Consider the following 19,430-nt stretch of genomic DNA (forward strand, 5'->3'; position numbering starts at 1 on the left):
GGAAGAGAAGACTTAGGAACTTGGGAACTTGGGGGTTCCGGAGTTTTGGGGTTGAGGATCTAGGAACTTGGGAACCTGGGGATTCCGGAGTTTCGAGGTTGAGGATTAGAAGACTTCTGTCTGACAAGACAACACTTCACACTTCATGATCCCATTGTTTTCTCTTTGATCAACTCACGCAGCGTTGGTCCATAAAACATATCTCTGATCGGTTCTCACTGATGGACCAAGGGTGTCATAAAATGACAACATTTTTTGTGACCTTTGCGGGAAGCTTGCTTGCTAAGCATGAAGTCCAGAAGCCTTGAGCATCCATTGGGCACTGAGTCATTGAAAAGACCCAAAACATGTGTGCTCCATCACTTGGAGGGAAACTGGAAATTGGAAACTAGAGCACACACCCTTTTAAGGAGAATGTAGCAGGTGCAAAAGCACTTATGAAAGCAAAACAACTTCTAATTTAATATTTACATAGTCATCAATACCCTCTGTAGAAGCAGAGCTTGAGATGAATCCCATTCACTGGGATTGGAAGAACTTCGCCATCAAGCCTGGAGAGATGTAATGCATTGGCCTCCTTGCAACTAGTGAAGACATATGGACCGCTCCAGATAGCATCAAATTTTGAAGTGTCGTCCGGCTTTGGCTCTGTTTGCATCCCACTTAAGAACTAGATCTCCCTCTTTGAAGACCCTATTAGTAGCCTTTTTGTCAAAAACTCTCTTGACCTTTTCTTAATGAGTCTCAAGCGTATGCATAGCCTGACCTCTAGCCTCTTCCAGCTCCATTAGCTCAGCTAGCCTTACTGTCATGGCATCATTCTCTATCAATTCCAGCTGATGTGCTAGTTCAAGAGAGGGTAACTCTAGCGAAGTTGGGAGTCTTGCTTCTTTCCCATATACTAGCATGGAAGGGGAGTTACTGATCACCCTCTTGGGTGTGATCTTGTCAGCCCATAAGGCTGTCCTCAACTTAGTATGCCACAACCTCTAGTTGTCTTCAATCGTCCTTTTGATTATCCTGATGAGGTTCTTGTTGGAAGATTCAGCTAAGCCATTACCCTGAGGGTAATAATTGGATGACGTCTTCAAGTATACACCATGCTTAACTGCCCAAGAACTGATTTGGGTTCCAACGAATGCCTTATCATTATCTGTTATGATGGTGGAGGGGACACTGAATCTTGTCACAATTCCATCAAGGAATTCCAATAATGAGGCCTCAATGGCATCCCTCAATGCAACTGCCTCTGTCCACCTAGTGAAGTAGCCTGTTGCAGCCAAGATCCACTTGTGGCGAGCACTAGAAGGTGGATTTATCATGCCAATGAAGTCTAAACCCCATTGTGCGAATGGTTGATCTGCTCAGATAGGGTGAAGAGGTAGGGCAACTAGTCTTTTCTTTCGGGAGAAGAAAGCACATTTCTTGCAATTCTTCACCCATCTATGTGAGTCATTGAATAAGGACGGCCAGTAATAACCAGCCCTCATTATTTTGATAGTTGTAGTCCTTGTAGAGAAGTGGCCCTCTAAAGAGCCATCATGAAATTCTTCAAACAATCTACTGACTTGATTTTGCTTGATACATCTTAACAAGACTCCATTAGAGTCTCTTCAAAAGAGGGTGCCATCCACTAAGACATAGGGAATGGATTGCAACCTTTCTTTTGGCCCTATATAGACCTTGGGGGTATCTACCTTCCATTAAGAAGGTGGTCATGTCACTTACCCAATTGAATTGAGTGTCGTTGCTAGTTGGTGGATCCTCTTGTAACACAAGGGCAACCTCTGAAGTAGTCTCAGAAGATGAGACAAGCTGTTCACATAGGCCCCTGCCTCTTACAAGCTTGGTGATTTTGATGTTGATGTCTTATTCCATGACCTTGGTTATCCACCCAACTTTCTTCTCGCTGATGTCCTTGTTTAGAAGGAAATCCTTGACACTTGCATATGGATCTAAGAGATGGATCCTGTTGTTAGACAACATGTGTCTAAACTTTTTGAATGACCTTACAACAGTGAGGACCTGCTTCTCTACATATCTATACTTAAGCTCATAGTCTTTTAACCCCTCACTAAAGAAGGCAATAGGTTGCTCCAAATTATCATTTTTCAGCTGTGTTAGGACAGCTGAGATGTTGGATTCTCCTCTGAAGGTATAGAGGATAAATCCCTTTCATAGTTAGGATTGACAAGGGTAGGGGCCTGATCAATTGCTTGTTTAATCTCTTCAAAACCGGCCCTCCCCTCCTTGGTCCAACTGAAAACCAAATTTTTCTTCAACATGGAGGTGAGGGGTTTTACCATGGTGGCAAGGTTGGGAATAAACCTCCTCACAAAGTTGATCCTACCAAGGAAACTTTGCAATCCCCTCTTGTGACTGGGGAGTGGGAGAGAAAGAATAGCCCCCACTCGCTTTGGATCAATGGTCAAGCCATCTTTGGATACAATGTGTCCTAGCAATCTTTCTTGATCAGTAGCAAATACACGCTAGGGTTCAAGGACACACCATATTCCCTGCATTTCATGAACACCTGCTCAAGATGACCAAGATGGTCATCTGCATGCTTCGAATAAACGATTATGTCATCAAGGTATATAAGCACAAACTTTGCTAATACACACCTGAAAGCCGTGTCTATTGCTCGTCGAAACGTGGCACATGCATTGATTAGCCCAAAAGGCATCTTACAATAAGCATAGGTACCCCACTTAGTATTAAATGCAGTCTTGTATTGGTCTGATTCTTGGACTAAAATTTGATTGTAGCCTGAATATCCGTCCAAGAATGAAAATCTTTCTGAGCCACTGACCTTTTGGAGAATTTGCTCCATGGAGGGAAGGGGATAATGATCCTTAAGGGAGGCTCTGTTGAGGTCCCTAAAGTCTACACATAGTCTGATTTCCCCATTCTTCTTTTTTACAGGGACAAGATTGGCTACCCAGGAGGAGTGCTTGATAGGGAAGATGATATTGGCTTCTATGAGCTTGGTTAACTCCTTCCTCATTAGTGGCTCAATTTTGGGGTTCATTGGCCTTTGCTTCTGTCTAATTAGCTTTGCATCTAGGTTTAGCTCTATAGTATGCTAGGATAAGCTAGGGTCAAAACACTTCAAATCTTCATAGGTCCAAGCAACTATGTCATCATATTTTTGACAAAGCTCAAGAAAGGCCTCTTGTTCAGTTGAGGAACATACCTTGCCCAAGTTTAGAGACCTACCCTCGGCAACAACAACTGGCTTGTAATCACCCTTCTTTGCAGCCAGGTTCATCTTCTTCTTCAATTGATCATCCGAGTTGAAAATGCCCTCCAAGGTAACTAGACCTTTAGGCAACTTGTTGGAGTTGAGCTGCATGATTTGATCTCCATACTGGTCTTGCAGCGTAGATTGATTTTTAGTAGAAAATTTTGCTTCATTTTGCAAGAAACTAACAATCTGCTGATTGCTTTCGAATACTTGCCAATTTGCCTAATTGTCTGGGACAGCAGGCCTCACAACAAGCCTGATGTGTTGTTCCTTCTCGCTTGCAACATGCGTTGGTATGTCGAACTGAGCACCAACCGCTGCAAGCCTATCAAGATGCTTGTTCTGACTTCTAGGAATACTCTGGATGTTGAAGGCCTCAAATCCTTCAATCAAATCCCAAACCCTGTGTTTGTATGATATGAGTAGGTTGTTCTTTGTTATGCTTTGAGCTCTGATATGATTAAAAACCAATTCGCTATCTCCAAATACTTGCATAGATCTGATCTTTCTGTTTTGTGCAAGTTGGAGGCCTCGGATCAAGGCTTAATACTCAGCGACATTGTTGGTGCAACCAAACTAAAGCCTAAAAGAGAAGTATTTCACCTGCTTAGGAGAAACAAGCATCACACCACTTGCACCATTTCTGTTTCTTGATCCATCAAAAAACATGCTCCATAACCCCTCTGAATCTCCTTGTGTCTTGATGAGGTTAGGGATAGGAGTATACTCTTCATGGATACAATAGGTATCAAGCCCAATCTCTTCAGTCTCAGCCAAAGTTCCCAAACTCACCACGAGTCAGGCGAGTTTGCCAAGTAGGCGAGTCGAGCCAAGCTCGGCGAGTTTTGCTCATAACTCGCCTAACTCGGGCGAGTCAGGCGAGTTATGGTAAAACTCGCCAAGTCCGAGCTCCAGGACTCGCAATGCGGCATGTCAGACAGAGAGGTTGAGGCTGTGGCTATGGTAGAGGAGGATAGAGCACGATTCGACACAGGCACAACTAATGTGGATCATTGTGGTACCTCACAGGCGGAGACTATGGCTACTTCGTCATCCAGGTACTACCTTAGACACCTCTGTAGGAGGCAGACAGACTACTCTGAGGCTGAGGATGAGCTAGAGCTTCCATTTGATGATGTTATGGTGTCTTTAAGCTTTATTCAATAATGGGTGCATGAAACAAGTTTTAAATCATTAAAAATCTCCAAATTTTAAGGGTTTTTTTTTAGTTTGCCAAGTCATTGACAAGTCGTTGCCGAGTCATAGACAAGTCACGAGTCAAGTCAGCCTTGCCGAGTCCGAGTCTAGGAACTTTCGTCTCAACTAATGGATCGAACTGAAAAGCATTGGCCCATTCGTCTAGTAAACAATCAGGGACCTCTTGCAAAAGAGTAGCAGACTCACAGATAGTACACTCCTCCCCCTCTTCGTGCAAAGTGCAATTCATGTTTATAGGGTTGGGGGTGTAGGGCTCAATGTGGTTTTGCGCAATGGACTTTGCCCTTATGGTAACCTTGGTACCATACCTTGTTCGAAATAGCATGTGGGGCCAATAAGAAGACATGTATCCACCTATCTCAACGGTGAAGTCTCTAGATAGACAGATGGCAAAGAAGTCAGGGAGGTCGATGATTGATACGTCTTGCAAGACAGTGCAACTAGGGCATGCATGCAAGGTTAACTTCAAATTTTTAACAACCCCTACTGTCTTAATAGAAGTGCCATCCAATTGGACCACCCCTTTAGTCACAGGTTCATATTCTATGCCAAGAAGATCAGCTACCTTCTTAGGCATGACTGATGTAATATCCCCACAATTTTTTTCAATTTTTTTCCAGTTACAATCACAACAAGAACCTGTTAAGGTTAGGAAATGAAGATACAATATTGCTGAAATTGTAACCCTTCCACTTTCTGATCACCAAGTGCCCAATATGGGAAGGTGAGAGCATACGATGTTGAGGGGATCATTAACTTCAAATAACTGGAAATAATACAATGCTTGGGTGGCAAGCCAACCCTTTCCACTTTTCAGCGAGATATGGAGAATATTAAAAATCACTTGGCGGTAAACCAGCCAAGGATGATGCAAGAAACTGAAGAACAATCACTCTCTCGCTTACGCAGTGGGAGGACTAGAAATGAAATTACAATCAACTCAACTACTTATTCAGCGGGAGGACAAAATTACAATAGATAAGAAAGCGTCTAGCCAGCCTCTTCCACTTATGTAATGGGTCAAAGAACAACAATCCAAGTATATAGTTGTTAGTACTACTAATCAGCTTTACAATGCAAACATGGATTACAGAATTACTAGAATCATTGTCCAAACTAGGCGGCAAGGCCAGCCTCTTCCACTTATGCAGTGGGACTAAGAGAGTTCAAATAAATTGCTGATAGTACTACTAACAAGCATTACAATATGATTCATCATGGATATTCAAATGTCAAAACCCAAACTAACTCTTGCAACTTATTACCAAGACTCTTCACACCACACCCATAGACTCACACACCTGAAAACCAGCTTCAACCCCAAAAGACTAAATCTGATATGAATGAATGGTAGGCTGGAAATACAGACCAGCAACATTAAAAATCCTCACAAAGACTTCTAAATCACTCCCCACACACTCAAATTATCTCAAAACACACTCCAAAGAACCCACACACTCTAAAACCAACTCCACACAAGGAAACACTCCAAACTAACAATTTTTCAGATTTTGATATCCAACCCATGCACTGGAAACACACAAACCAGCACCTTAGAAACTCACAAAAATGCTCGTAACTCTATTCACACTCAACAAAATGACCCCCAAACGGATGCAAATGAGAGATACAAGACAGACGATGAGAACAAGCCACTACCCAGAATGATCTGACATACGACCCGAGAGTTATGAACTAAAACGTGCTACAGCCACACCAAAAACCAGCAACACTAAAAACCACACCACATTGGAAATCTGAAAATGCACACTGAAATCAAACCACACATTCAGAAGATCCAACCACAGCTAGGAGTGATGTCTCACACTCGAAGTCTGTCAAGAGCCCTAGGAGGTATTCACCCTCGAAGATTGTCTGGAATCAATTCGACAGCATAACATTATATTTTCTTTTGATACCAAATGAGAGGCCAAGCACCTGTATTTATGGATTTTTCCCTCTAAAATTCAAATGCAAATGGCACCCAAAACCATTGAAATTCAATTTCATTTTATGTCATAGCCTCCCCTAGACATGGCGTTAATTTTCCCAAACTTCCTAGGCAAATTTCAAACTTGTTCCTAGGTGACAACTTTGCAATATAAATAATATAAACATGAAATATTCCATCTTTCTCAACGCCACCTTTTTAATGCCACTGACTTAGGAAAATAACACTATTGCTGGCAGATAGATATTTTTCTTAAGTTGCCCATAACACATTTAATCAGTAATAAAAATAATTAAATATCAAACCTTAGGATAAGGAATTAATATTTAATTAAATAACTTATAACTCCAATATTGATTAATACCAAAATCAAGGATGAAGTTGTGCGATGAAGACCATTGAACTGTGCTGAGTCAAGACCTTGTCCGAGACTGCTAAAAATAGAAATGCTCAACACAGCCACTTACTAAAAATAGTAAGTCAAGAAATACTGCTCCGAAAAACATAATCTTCGTACCCAGAGAAAGAGCTTGGAAATCTCAGTAGAATTGCATCATCCAAATAGCCAAACCCTAACTTACTAAAAATAGTAAGTTCTGACTTCACCAAAGAATCAAATGCATGTTATGCCACCCTAGAGTTCATGGAAAACCCCAAACGAAACCATAAGCAGAACTGCAGAATTCCCTCCTGACAAACCCTAAAAAGCTCATGCAGTTGTGAACTAAGTTATCTCCTATGATTAAGGAGAGATAGAAGGGGGGAGGCTTGTTGATCTTGCTTGAATCTTCTTCATCCTCGGGTTGTACCGAATTGGTGGAGACTGGCTTCCTGCTATCTGCTGCCTCATCACCTGACTGGTTGTTGTCCTTTAATGACTTCTTGAGCAAATCCCTTTGAGATGGGATGGGAAAGGCCTCCCACTACATTGAGGTTGGCCTTCTTCATTTGATTAACTATATTGAAAGGAACACTAACTGATTTTGGAGGCCCCCTTGAAGCTACCAGGTCTACCTTTGCTTTTTGGGTGACCTGGGCCTCCTCCCGTCTCTTGCTCCCTTGTATGGTATTTTGGCTTGTATCCTGGATAGCTACATTGGGCATTGGAGCTTGGGCTGATGTTGAAGGTGAGGCAGCTTCCATGGCTCTCTTCTTTGACCTTGTATATTGTAGCATAGAGTCACCATTTGTTTGGTTCATACCACAGAATTTTGCCTCTTGCCAATTAACAAAGGTAGAATCTCCTTGCAAGTGAGCCTGATTGCCAACACTAGGCTGATTTGGGTTATATTGCTGGCCAGAGGTGGTTGGCTCATTCTGCACTACTAAGGCTTGGACAAACTCTCCATTTTCGCATGCACCATGGTTGTGTGGCTAATTGCATGGTTGACACCAATCTTGCTCTTGGGCGAGGTTGTTTTGCATTGGAACTATTGCTTTTGAGTTACTTGCAGCTATGAGGTTCACACTATTCAAAGGCCTGGCGTTGCTCCATTGGTTTTGTCCTTGAAAGGGTGGCCTATTCTGCTGATAGTTCTGATTTTGTGCTTGATAAGGTCTGCTATGCTGATTTTGTTGCCTCTATAGTGTCACCAACTCATTGCCAAAGTTTTGCAATAGAGTCTTGACTTCACGGAGCTCATTAGAGGATGTAGAGGATGTGGATGGTTTACCTGCGGGCGTCATGGGGATAGGAGCCAAGGTGGGTTGTTGAGTAGGAGCTTCTGGGAAGAGAGGCATTGGAGGCCTTGGAGCTATCATCCCAGCCTATATCAAACAATTTTCTGCCCTTATGGCTATGTCATATGCAACCGGTAGAGAGGTTTCACCCATTGATTGTATCATGACAACTATATCGTTGTTGAGAGCTCTCAGATAATACAAGAAGACATGATTTGGAGATGGCTTCACTCACTAGAGCAGGGATTCTATTCCATGTCTTTTGGAATCTGAAATTGAAGTCTCCCATGAACTCATGAGGTGCCCTCTTAATTGTAGTCAACTTCTCCACAAGTGATAGGTGATAACTTTTGTCTTCGAAATGGTCGCACAACTTCTCCCCTAATTCGTCCCAATTGTGAATGGAGCTAGACGGCAACCCTCTATACCATTGCAAAGCTTTTCCTTTCAAAGATGTGGCTAAGAGTCTGACAGCAACATCATCCTGACTGACATTATGGACAACACAGATGTTCGTAATGTCTTGAATGTGCTCAATGGGGGTAGTAGTTGTTTCACCAGTGAAGTATGGTATACTCTTTAATGCAGCCACTGGTATATCATTCCATTGGGTCAAAATAAGAGGACTCCCCCCATTGAAGGAAACAATGGTCTATTGATATGAGTGGTGGGAGCCCTAGACAGTAATGATCTTGGAAATGGAGTGGTAGAATGAGACCTGGGAGATGTAGTGTTTACGACCTTGACACTCCTGACTGGCGACAATGGAGGTCTACCTCTCCGCCTTCTAGAACCTGAAGATGAGAGTTCTACAAATTGGAAACTACCTCTAGAAGACGCCCTTGTATGAATTTTGGGCATGAAATCAGCAACAAGTCATGAACAAGAGACTGGACTTGTGAGCAGAGTCGCCAAGTGCTTGAAAGATGACTGCCTCTAAAGGCCGAGACACTAAGAACAACACTAAATCCTTAGCATGTAAATCAAAAGTCTGACCCACCGAGCGTGCCAAAAACTGTTATCACAAAAGCTTGCACCCTTGCTGAGCTATCAACTCAACAACCTTGTGAAACATGGAAACAACCCCGAAGTGTGGGACCTTGCGCAAGGGGGTTGAATCTTCGGAGAATGTCGGCTTCCTTCTCAATCCAAGTGCGGGTGTTGAACCAACTCAGCACTCCAAATCTTACTTCTAAACCTATCCTAACAACTTGCAGAGGAAAAGGGAAGAGAGAAATACTTAAAATGAAATGAGGTGATGCACCAAGATAAGAGATGTTTCTCTCCCCACCCGAAATGGCACAAAGAATCAACTGAAATACCCAGGATATGCACAAACTTCAGTTGCATGAATGACCTCAATGTGCGTATGGAGGTTAGAACTTGTTGAATGTCAAGAGGAGAGAAGGTTTCCCACAAGTCACACCCAGAAATAGGTTAACACAACATATATGTGAAAGAAAGCCACAAACATACACTTATAATGAAGGTAAGAACACATACACAACATTCATAAGTTGAAGTAAGGCAAGAATGCTGATTTCAATTCATTATAAGGCCAATGGCCAAACTTACAGTTGCAGAAATGCAAGATAAATACAAGTCTTTAAGAGAAGTGAAAGAGCATAGAATGGCTCAAGCCAGTAGGGAGAGAAGCCTTTACAATGAGGCATAACAGCCTTATATAGAAAACTGGTCACATAGGAGAGACCATTGGTCAAGGAAAAGAAGCCTTGACCCTTGTGTGTGCGGGGAAATGTCAGTCGGGGAATGTAGGGAAGTGCATGCACCTGACATTGTGTACATGCAAGCAACCTAGCCATACCCTGACAATGCAATCCTAAGAAGAAGGGACTCCGAGAAAGTGGATTGCCTGACATTTCAAAGTCAAAGCATGCAGGCATGATGTAAGTAACCACAAATAAGCATGGCCATGCACTTCTCTTGATGGAAATCCTGCAAAAATCATTAAATGCGCCCCTATAGCTCCACGAAAGGTGTACAAGTCGCAAGAGTTGTTGGAGCATTAAGAGCTTTCAGTGCAAGCCGGAAGGTGTTTGGAAGACTTCGGAAACATAGGTTACCGAAGTTAGGAAGACTTCGGAAACATAGGTACCGAAGTTGGGAAGACTTAGGCTTGGGGTTTTGGGATTTCGAGATTCCGGAGTTCCGGGGTCAAGGACTTAGGAACTTGGGAACCTGGGGGTTCCGGAGTTGAGGATTTAGGAACTTGGGAACTAGGGGGTTCCGGAGTTCTGGGGTTGAGGACTTAGGAACTTGGGAACTAGGGGATTCCGGAGTTCCGGGGGAACTTGGGAGTTCCGGAGTTGAGGAAGAGAAGACTTAGGAACTTGGGAACCTGGGGGTTCCGGAATCCCGGGGTTGAAGAAGAGAAGACTTAGGAACTTGGGAACTTGGGGGTTCCGGAGTTTCGGGGTTGAGGACTTAGGCACTTGGGAGTTCCGAAGTTCCAGGGTTGAGGAAGAGAAGACTTAGGAACTTGGGAACCTGGGGGTTCCGGAGTTCCGGGGTTGAGGATTTAGGAACTTGGGAACCTGTGGGTTCCGGAGTTCTGGGGTTGAGGATTAGAAGACTTCCTTCTGACAAGACAACACCTCACACTTCATGATTCCATTGTTTTCTCTTTGATCAACTGAGGCAACACTGGTCCATAGAACATATCTTTGATTGGTTCTCACTGATTGACCAAGGGTGTCATAAAATGAAAACAATCACCATTGAGGTGAATGATTTGTGCCCTATGTTGTTTGTGTGAAGTTTCAATCCATGTATTTTGGTTTCAGTTGTGGTCAATATTTGGGTTTCAAAGAGATTTTTCTAGGTATTTGGTGAAGTTGCAGATTAAAAGATTGTCAAAGATTTGCAGAGCAAATAATAATCAATATCTAGTGCTTGTTGTAATGTAATGTTCCCTTGTTTTCAACCTTAGGAAAGAGGGACAATTAACTTATAAGAATCAATTGCAAGAGACGTCTTTCCTTAAAGTCTCTAATAACACTTAAAACGATAATGATTGAAGTAAGATTACTAGTCTATGATACCACTTCTAAAAGATTAGTCTTATGTTGTACAATTAATATGATATATGAGAACAATATCACTGCTATCTCTGATTCAACACTTAGACATATGCAAGACTATTTGGTCTATATATCTGCACTTAGCAAAATTTAACAATGATAAGATTATCTCTGCTGTCGCTGATAGAATTGATAACAATTATGCAAAGAGGATCTTAATATCAATATGTGTTTCTGCTAACACAATTAGCCTTCTCTGATATGACAATGGAGAGTATGTTTGAAGATGTACTGATCGGTAGCTGTCTCTGCTATGACAAAAAGAAATATGCTACTATATATATGTATTCCTATCACAGTGATGGTTGATCTGTTGTTACTGATATAACGATATAGTTATGCCAATTTATATAATGGTATCACTTATAGTGATATGCTTCTGTTTCTGATCTAACTTTATATGCTTGCAACGATGATGATGCTCTCTCTGATATAGAACTTGTTCTATATGCAACCGGTTTCGACACATAGGCCAAATGCTCAATTAGAGTGATCCAATAAGGATGAAGCAACAGATAAACTGATTTGATGATGTGGGATCGAATGAGTTCAATATCCTATGTATCTTGCCATATCGAAGGGATTGCACCTCTTCATTGTTGAAGAGACATATCTCTTCCAAATCATACTTCTTTAAGTATAAACAAATCGGTTTATTATGCTATACATATCTCTTCATGACATTGATTAGTTTATTATGCCCATCACTTTCCACTTGTCTAATCGTTGCCATTAATTGCACTTGTTCCTTTCAGTCGCTGGTTTGTAATGCACATTGTTCCATAATTAATGATCATTATTTATCTTTAGATTAATCGTTAGCTATTAATATCTATATTACAATCATCCTTGTCAATAATATGTCTAAATTTGATCAATCCAATAGTGTCTTATCAATTACTCGTGTCTTTGTTTTGATCTTCGAGTATGATTGATTTGCATTATGCAGTGATGATCAACCCAAAGCAATTGGATGCTTATCATGTTTCTCTTTATCAGATGTATGTAATTGATCTGCCTTTCAAACTATGAAGATAAACAATATGGCTTTGCCGACTATCAAAATCAAGACTGTTTGATCAATTGTTAACATGCTGACTGATCATCTGTAATGATGATACCCTACGACTTTGCTGATATATTACTTAATCGATATCTATTGGATGACCGGTTAGTAGGTTGCTGTTTATAATGATGATCTTTTCCTTGGTATACTTCATTAATGTTAGCATGTTGCTTGCTATCTTCATCACTCATCATTGTATGATGATCGTTGCCATGATGGCCTTGATGTGTATATTCCTCATGTGTGATGGACGCATTAAGCATCATACTTTGATCTTGTCATCCTGAATCCTGACTCATTCTCTATCACATTCTATTGTGCATCTTAATACCAACTAGAAAAATTGTCTTATTGATAAGACTTCATGATTTTTCCCTGATGGCCTTGATGCTTTATTAATTCTTCATGCAAACTATCTACTTGAACTCTTATTTGTTATGTATACTTAGCTGTTAACCATATCCTAACTAACTTGAGGTGCTCAAGGTCTGCCACCCCTTGACCTCATATGTGATTTATTGCTATTGCATTATTAGGGCAAGGATGGGGACATCACACATGATGAGTAAGACGAACTTCATGTATTTCTGGCTATTGTAAGATTAGCTGTACCCTTTCATGCACAAAGAGCAACCCCTATATTGTCGTACCAATTTCTTGGTATAGTCATATGATTTTAGGCACATCTATTATCATAATTTTGGAAGCTTTAGAGTCTATAAAATTTGGCTCCACCTTCCTAAAAAGAGCTTATAATATGTGTTGCATGGAAATCGCATCATATTAAGGAGTGTAATTACTCCTATATGATGGGTGCTACATATTGTGTGGTCTTAAAAGAATTTGGGAAAGCTAACATGGCAGTAGATAAGTTTAAAAAAGAGAGGTCTTGAGGAGTTAAAGGGAATTGTGGTACTGGAATTAATTGCATTTAAAGCTGGTCACATTATATTATTGAATGTGTAGTTTTTTCAGCTGTTATGTGGCTTGTTGAAGTGATACCAACCAATAAGACGACAAAATCAGTCATATTTTTATGGCTTCAGACTTCTGAATCTTAAAATATTCTCCAGCAACAACTCCAAGTAAACAATTTTGAGGTCAGAATATATATATCAGTCCTATATAAATTTATGTTATTCATTTCTGCGGTATATATTTTTTGAGTGGCTGTAGCTACAGTTTGTATGTAAAAGGTCTATATTAGTTTATCATAAATTTATATCAGAAGGTTCAAAACTCATAGCTGGTTTCTTTTTTGGAATAATAAATGGTTTTTAATATTCATGTGTTAGAAAGAAACTTATGTTTGTGAAATTGCTAATGGATTGTTCATTGCATGACAACTTTTTGTTAAAATTTCAATACCTTTGTGAATCAGTTGCAGCTGTCCTTAATCATAAAATTCAGAATTACTAAATGGTTTATAATGTTCCACCAACTGTTTGACCAAATTTCTGTGAGGTAAAGTTGAAAAAATTGCAAATCTGCTAAAAAAATTTGGTAGGGACATTACAGATTTTGCTTTACTTTTTCTTTTTGTCATTCAAAATCAGACTTTTATTTTATATATTGTTTTCTTTAGCTGTCAAAACATTTGGCAAAGGTTCTACAATTGGTAGATGGGGAGAAAAACCCTTTTTGTTTTATATATGAGTCCATTGAGAAGGTCAAGTAGCTAATATATCATTTGAAGCCATTTGGTGTGCATTTCAGGCCATTCACTCCAAGAAGTGCAACAGGTTGGCTCAAAAATGTGCAAATAACATTTTTTTTGTGTAGTAGAATCTTAATCTACACACTAGAAAGGTGTAGCGAAAGGACACACATGAAGCCATTGACATTGATGAAAAAGATCCGAATTTAGATTGGATGATTGATGATGTGGAGCCCATGTTTTCCATGGATGGGATCATTGACGGTGAGGCTGAGGAGGTAGAAGTGAGGTGAGGAGGCAGAAGGTGAAGCTAAAGAGGCAAAAGTGAGGTGAGGAGGTAGAAGTTGAGGTTGAGGCTTCATTAGATGTGGCTTCCCATGATATGCTTGATAAAGATATTCTCCTCAAGTGGAATTATCACCATCAACCAAAGATCCAAGACTCCGACTTGGTGCGAACATGGCAAGGGTGACTTGACTCGGGATTTGGGACTCGAGACTCGGAAAACAACTCAATACAAACTCGGAATAGTGAAAAACCCAAGAAATTTAGAGATTTTTAAGGAATTAAAACTTGTTTCATTTACCTTTTATTAAATAAACCCTAAAGGCACAATAACATCATCAAATAGAAGCTAATTTGATCACATACACAAGTATACATCAATCACATAAGTATAAAGTATAATGTAATGTCCCCAATTTTAGCCTTTAGGCTAATAGGAGCTATAAGGAGAAATTAATTAAATTAATTTCTTATAAAGTCATTAAAATAAATTATTTATTAAAAAGTGACTTTATATTTAATTAATTTAATTAAAAGTGACTAAAGTATAAAAATAAAATATTAATTATATAGTCACTTAATAAAATAAATAAAGTGTACCTACCTTCTTCTAGAAGCCTCTCATGATGGGTTATGAAAAAAGATAAATAGAAGAGGGTAAGTGCTGGAAGGCAGACTTGGATTATGAATTGTTGAATCGAATTGGGTCTTGTAGGACCGCAAGGTGTCTGTAGACTAGAGTCTTTGGGAACAGAAACTCCCATTGGCAAGCATAACTGAGGGAGTGAGAGACCTCCTGAAGGGTTGCATTTGGAGAGGGAGATATTTCAGTCTCCCTACTTGTGCATATTGAGAATTTTAGTGGTGATCGTGGAGGTTACTTCAGACATTTCAGATTGATCATTTTGATCATCATTTGCATATCGATTTTGGGAATCAAGGAGAAATAGCTGAATTTGTTGAAGGTATTGAGGGAAGAATCATTCATGCTGCTACCTCTATTCTCAATCTGAAGAAAGAGACGGACCTGCATTTTCAACCTCAATTTGCTCATAACAATCCAAGGGTACTTCGAACTTCACCCTAGGGTGGGGCGATTTGGAGCCCAAGGCAAGGCGATTCTTCCATGAGTAATTTCAAGGGGTTTTAGGAAGGATTCGGCCACCAATCAGAACTTTACCAGAGCTCTGTTCAGACTGCACATGTCCACGATTTTGCCCATCTCACATCAAGGAAGTCCCAAACTGTGCATTCAAGGTTGGTGCTATGAAGAAGAGGGAAGGGCGATCCTTGTGGCATTTTGAATATACTTTGGTGACAAAACAAGGAACATTTCCTGACAGACTACGGACTGATGCAGACCTCTTGACATTCATAGTTTGGTTCATAGTTCATAGGAGGTAAAGGCGATCCCATCTTGATGGTTTGCGTGGCGATTTGGTGACAGTGGAGTTGTATTGCGAATCTGATCAGAACTGGTTCGTGGCACTAAACCCTCAACTTGGTTTCATAATGCATGGTTTGACTTTGGGAATATCCTTGTTAAAGTGAGGTGCTTTCATTGGAGAAGAGACTGACCAGTTTGGAGTGGACTGGGAGTCTCTAGTGTGTAGATTTACTTGTTCTCAGACCTACCTTTGGCAGCACCAGGGATGACACTAGACTTGGTCAATGTGGCACATTGGAAGGTCGCAGACAGTGGTGTATTGCTTGTATCTTCATCACTATAATTAGGCAAATTTACATCAGGTTCCTAATGCCTCTTTCTCATTGTAATTTTCTGTTTCTTGTATGAGTTATATGAATGGTGTTTGTCCTCAGAAATTCTGGGAGATAGTTATAATTTTCAGACCATAAGTTCTAGTATTTGCAATGATCATTGAGCCATTAAATGAATGAGGATCAAAGCATATTGGATTGCACTCTATTCTGAAGTTGTATGCCATCCATTTGACATAATGTCAGACCTTAGACATCCATGTTTATGAGATTTAAATTATGATAGTTTCTGTCTATCTGGGGTCGTTACTCTTCATTTTCAGATTATTATTGATTGATTTTCATTAAGTTTTTGGTAATCAATGTCCCTATAACAAACTGAACTGAGAACAGCAAGATAGCACTGGTAAGGCAAGTGTTTGATGAAATTCTTGAGGGTGTTGAGACTAAAATTTTATATCAGAATTAAGGAGGGACATTACATATAAATGCAAATTGTAGCTGAAGGAAATAGCACTTAGATATATAAATATTGTCAAATGTATACAAACTCATGGAATATGAAATCCATGACATCAAATTTTCAAAACAATAACTAGAATTCTATGGCTTAGAGGAACTGCATTCTTCGTACAATGGCGTCTAAGGTAGGTCTTGGATGATGTAGTAGCCATTATATTTTTTAACTATGAATATGTAGAGATTTGCAATAAGAGATATCTATTATCTAGATTTTTATGATCATGATTCATCATTGGCCTATTACTTTCTTATACTTATAGTTTGATGGGGGTTTGGGTGCAACACCAAAAAGTGGTTGAAGGTAGCACCCCTCGTGAAGGTGTAAGGGTGAGAGAGAGTTAGAGAGATAGGTCTAGATCATGGGGTAGAGAGGAGAGAGTGGGATAGAGGTAGAGAGAGGTTATAGGGAGAGAGATAGGTCTAGAGTTTAGTGCAAAGTGAGTGAGAGAATGATTATAGGAGCATGTTGATTACTAAAATGTGACTAAGTTTGAAAATTTATAAGATCTTCCAAAGCCTAGAATTTGCATTATAACTCTTAGAGATCTGAAACCACTCTCAAATATCCTACCAATATATACATGAAATATAACATAAATTATAAGTTGTGACTTATACTTGAATGTTATATTTCATGTATATATTCTGATAAAGAGAATGAGACTCACTTTAAGACAAAGATGGGGGAGTTAAATGTTATATTTCATGTATATTTTGGGGGCATCTCGTAAACCAAAAATCCATTGAAATTTCGAGACAAAAAAAAAAATTTGAGCCTGGCCAAGTCCAAGTGACAGGACTTGTCTAGACTTAGTGAGTTTGAGAGTCTCAGCAGTCTTGCCCATACTCGGTCGAGATAGAATTTGGGTCCCTGGGATGCACCCAGGATTACCCAATTCACAACTTGCTGAGTCTTTGCAAGTCTAGGTGAGTCGGGGATCTTTGCCATCAAATTCGAGGGCACCCACACAGTCACTTAGAAGTTTTACTTGTGGAAGAATTTTGTAAAATATTAATATGGATTCATACTTTATGATCATATGACACAGTGATGTGTATTGAACATCATTTTTTTTATCTACGAGTGATTGAAAAATACTTGTTATTTGTCTAAATTCAGTTTTGTGCATGTTTATTAAGAATCAAGATTACTTTGTAACTATATGGTTTTTAATGTTTGGAAAATTTTCCAAAGTTTTTGTTCAGTTGCCAAGTCTGAGGGAAATTTGGGTCTGTGGAGTTTTTGCCCTTTGGTGCAGGTGTAAAATCCCTAACTTCTAGAACTTCGATAATATTAATCTTTCATCTGTATGCTACATCAACTTCTTGACTACACTTTCAATTCTGGTTTAGACTACTAAAAGTTATGCCCCTTTATTTTGACAAATGATAAGAAATGTGCTTCATTTTCTCAAATAAATATCTTGATTTTGTTCTTCTTTTTCCCCTCTCTAATTTATAAATAGAAACTAGTATCTAGTGTAATATACAAGGTTAATACTAAACAATCACAATAAGAAATACAAGGAATTTCTTTCTTATGATATAAATGCTTCATTTTGATTTTAGTTGATAATTTATGGTGAATTTTATTAAATGCTGCTTGTGTGGTAGTTTGGTGTTATACTACACAACCTTTCATTTAACTGACTAAGCTTTCTGTACAAGTACCTTTCTGCACCAGAAATTTTTCATAATGTTATTTATATTACAAACAAGCATAATTAAAACATTGATTATATTCCCAAAAAAGTGTTTAGCTATTGTTTCTCATCTCAAGAACACTTGTTTAACTTAGTTCTTTAATAATTTGCATATTGCAGATGATGATTGGTTAAATCTAGACTTTGTGTTGGATGCATTTAAAGCACGAGCGATACGGCTTCTTGTTACTCTCTCAAGGCACATACAGAAGTTTCCCAATCAAGATGATGGTAATTCTCCTCTATTATGCAACTTTTACATAATATTCCATGTCACTCTCTTTTTATCATGTAAGCTGTATTAGATACATAATAAATCTATTTTGAAAAAGGTAAATTATCCCTGAAATATTTTAGAAAAGTAATCTACTTCTGGAATCCAGAAATTGAGCTGTATAATTTACTGTATATACTAGACAGGAAAAGACTTGGACTTCTCACTTTTTTTTGAGCATAACAGAATACAGAAAGAAACATAGCAGTAAAAATCATTTGGGGAAAAAATTGGCAAACCAAAAGTATAAGATTTCTTGAAAAATCGGCAAAAATTGGGAAAAAATCAGATTTAAAAAAAACATAAATTTTTTTAGAAAAAGAGACACTTCTAAAAAAAAAACTTTAAGGGCATTTCCATAGCATAGAGATATAGAGAGCAAATAAAATAGAGTTCAACCCATGAATCATAGAAAATAATATTTTTGTTGTTTATATTCATATTGCTGATTACTATTGTCACGAAGGATGCACCCTCTTCTGCAAAGCAAATCGGTACCAGTGCTTATGCAATCGATTTATGTTTCCATGTTGCACAGTATTGCATAAGCACTGTTACTGATTTGCTTTGCAGAAGAGGGTGCATCCTTCGTGACAACAATTACATAGGCAAATATACAATTAACTTTTTTAAGTCACCAAATACTTGTCTAATTCTGAGATCAAATATTAGCTAAGTCTATGAAGTAACTGAGATCAAAACACAACAGGTAACATTCCAGCTACTGTTAAGAATTTAGTAAAAGTGGAAGCCATTTTGAAGTGATCCAAGAATTTCATCGTGATTGAGGCAAGGAGTTTTGTAGAGTTAATTCAATAGTTTAGAAAAATTATCAAATCATATTTCCACAATTGCATTGCTTTCTATCATAGCAACAAAAATTGTTTGGGGAAAAAATCAGCAAAATGTATAAGATTTTTTGAAAAAATGGGTTAAAAATTGGATTTTAAAAATTCATAAAAATTGTAGAAAAATAGACACAAACTACTTTTTTTAAAAACTTATGG

At 39.0% G+C, this 19,430-nt stretch overlaps 1 protein-coding gene across 1 annotated transcript in view; it reads left to right on the forward strand.

The window, feature by feature from the left end:
* Positions 1–19,430, forward strand: part of LOC131066990 (peroxisomal acyl-coenzyme A oxidase 1) — a 227,274-nt gene that overhangs the window by 161,361 nt on the left and 46,483 nt on the right. The window contains exon 11 of the mRNA XM_058001895.2: positions 18,270–18,380. Coding sequence (XP_057857878.2) covers positions 18,270–18,380 — 111 coding nt within the window. The remainder of the gene's footprint in view (positions 1–18,269; positions 18,381–19,430) is intronic.

The sequence above is a fragment of the Cryptomeria japonica genome, chromosome 3, assembly GCF_030272615.1.
Source record: "Cryptomeria japonica chromosome 3, Sugi_1.0, whole genome shotgun sequence".
Classification (NCBI taxonomy): Eukaryota; Viridiplantae; Streptophyta; class Pinopsida; order Cupressales; family Cupressaceae; genus Cryptomeria; species Cryptomeria japonica.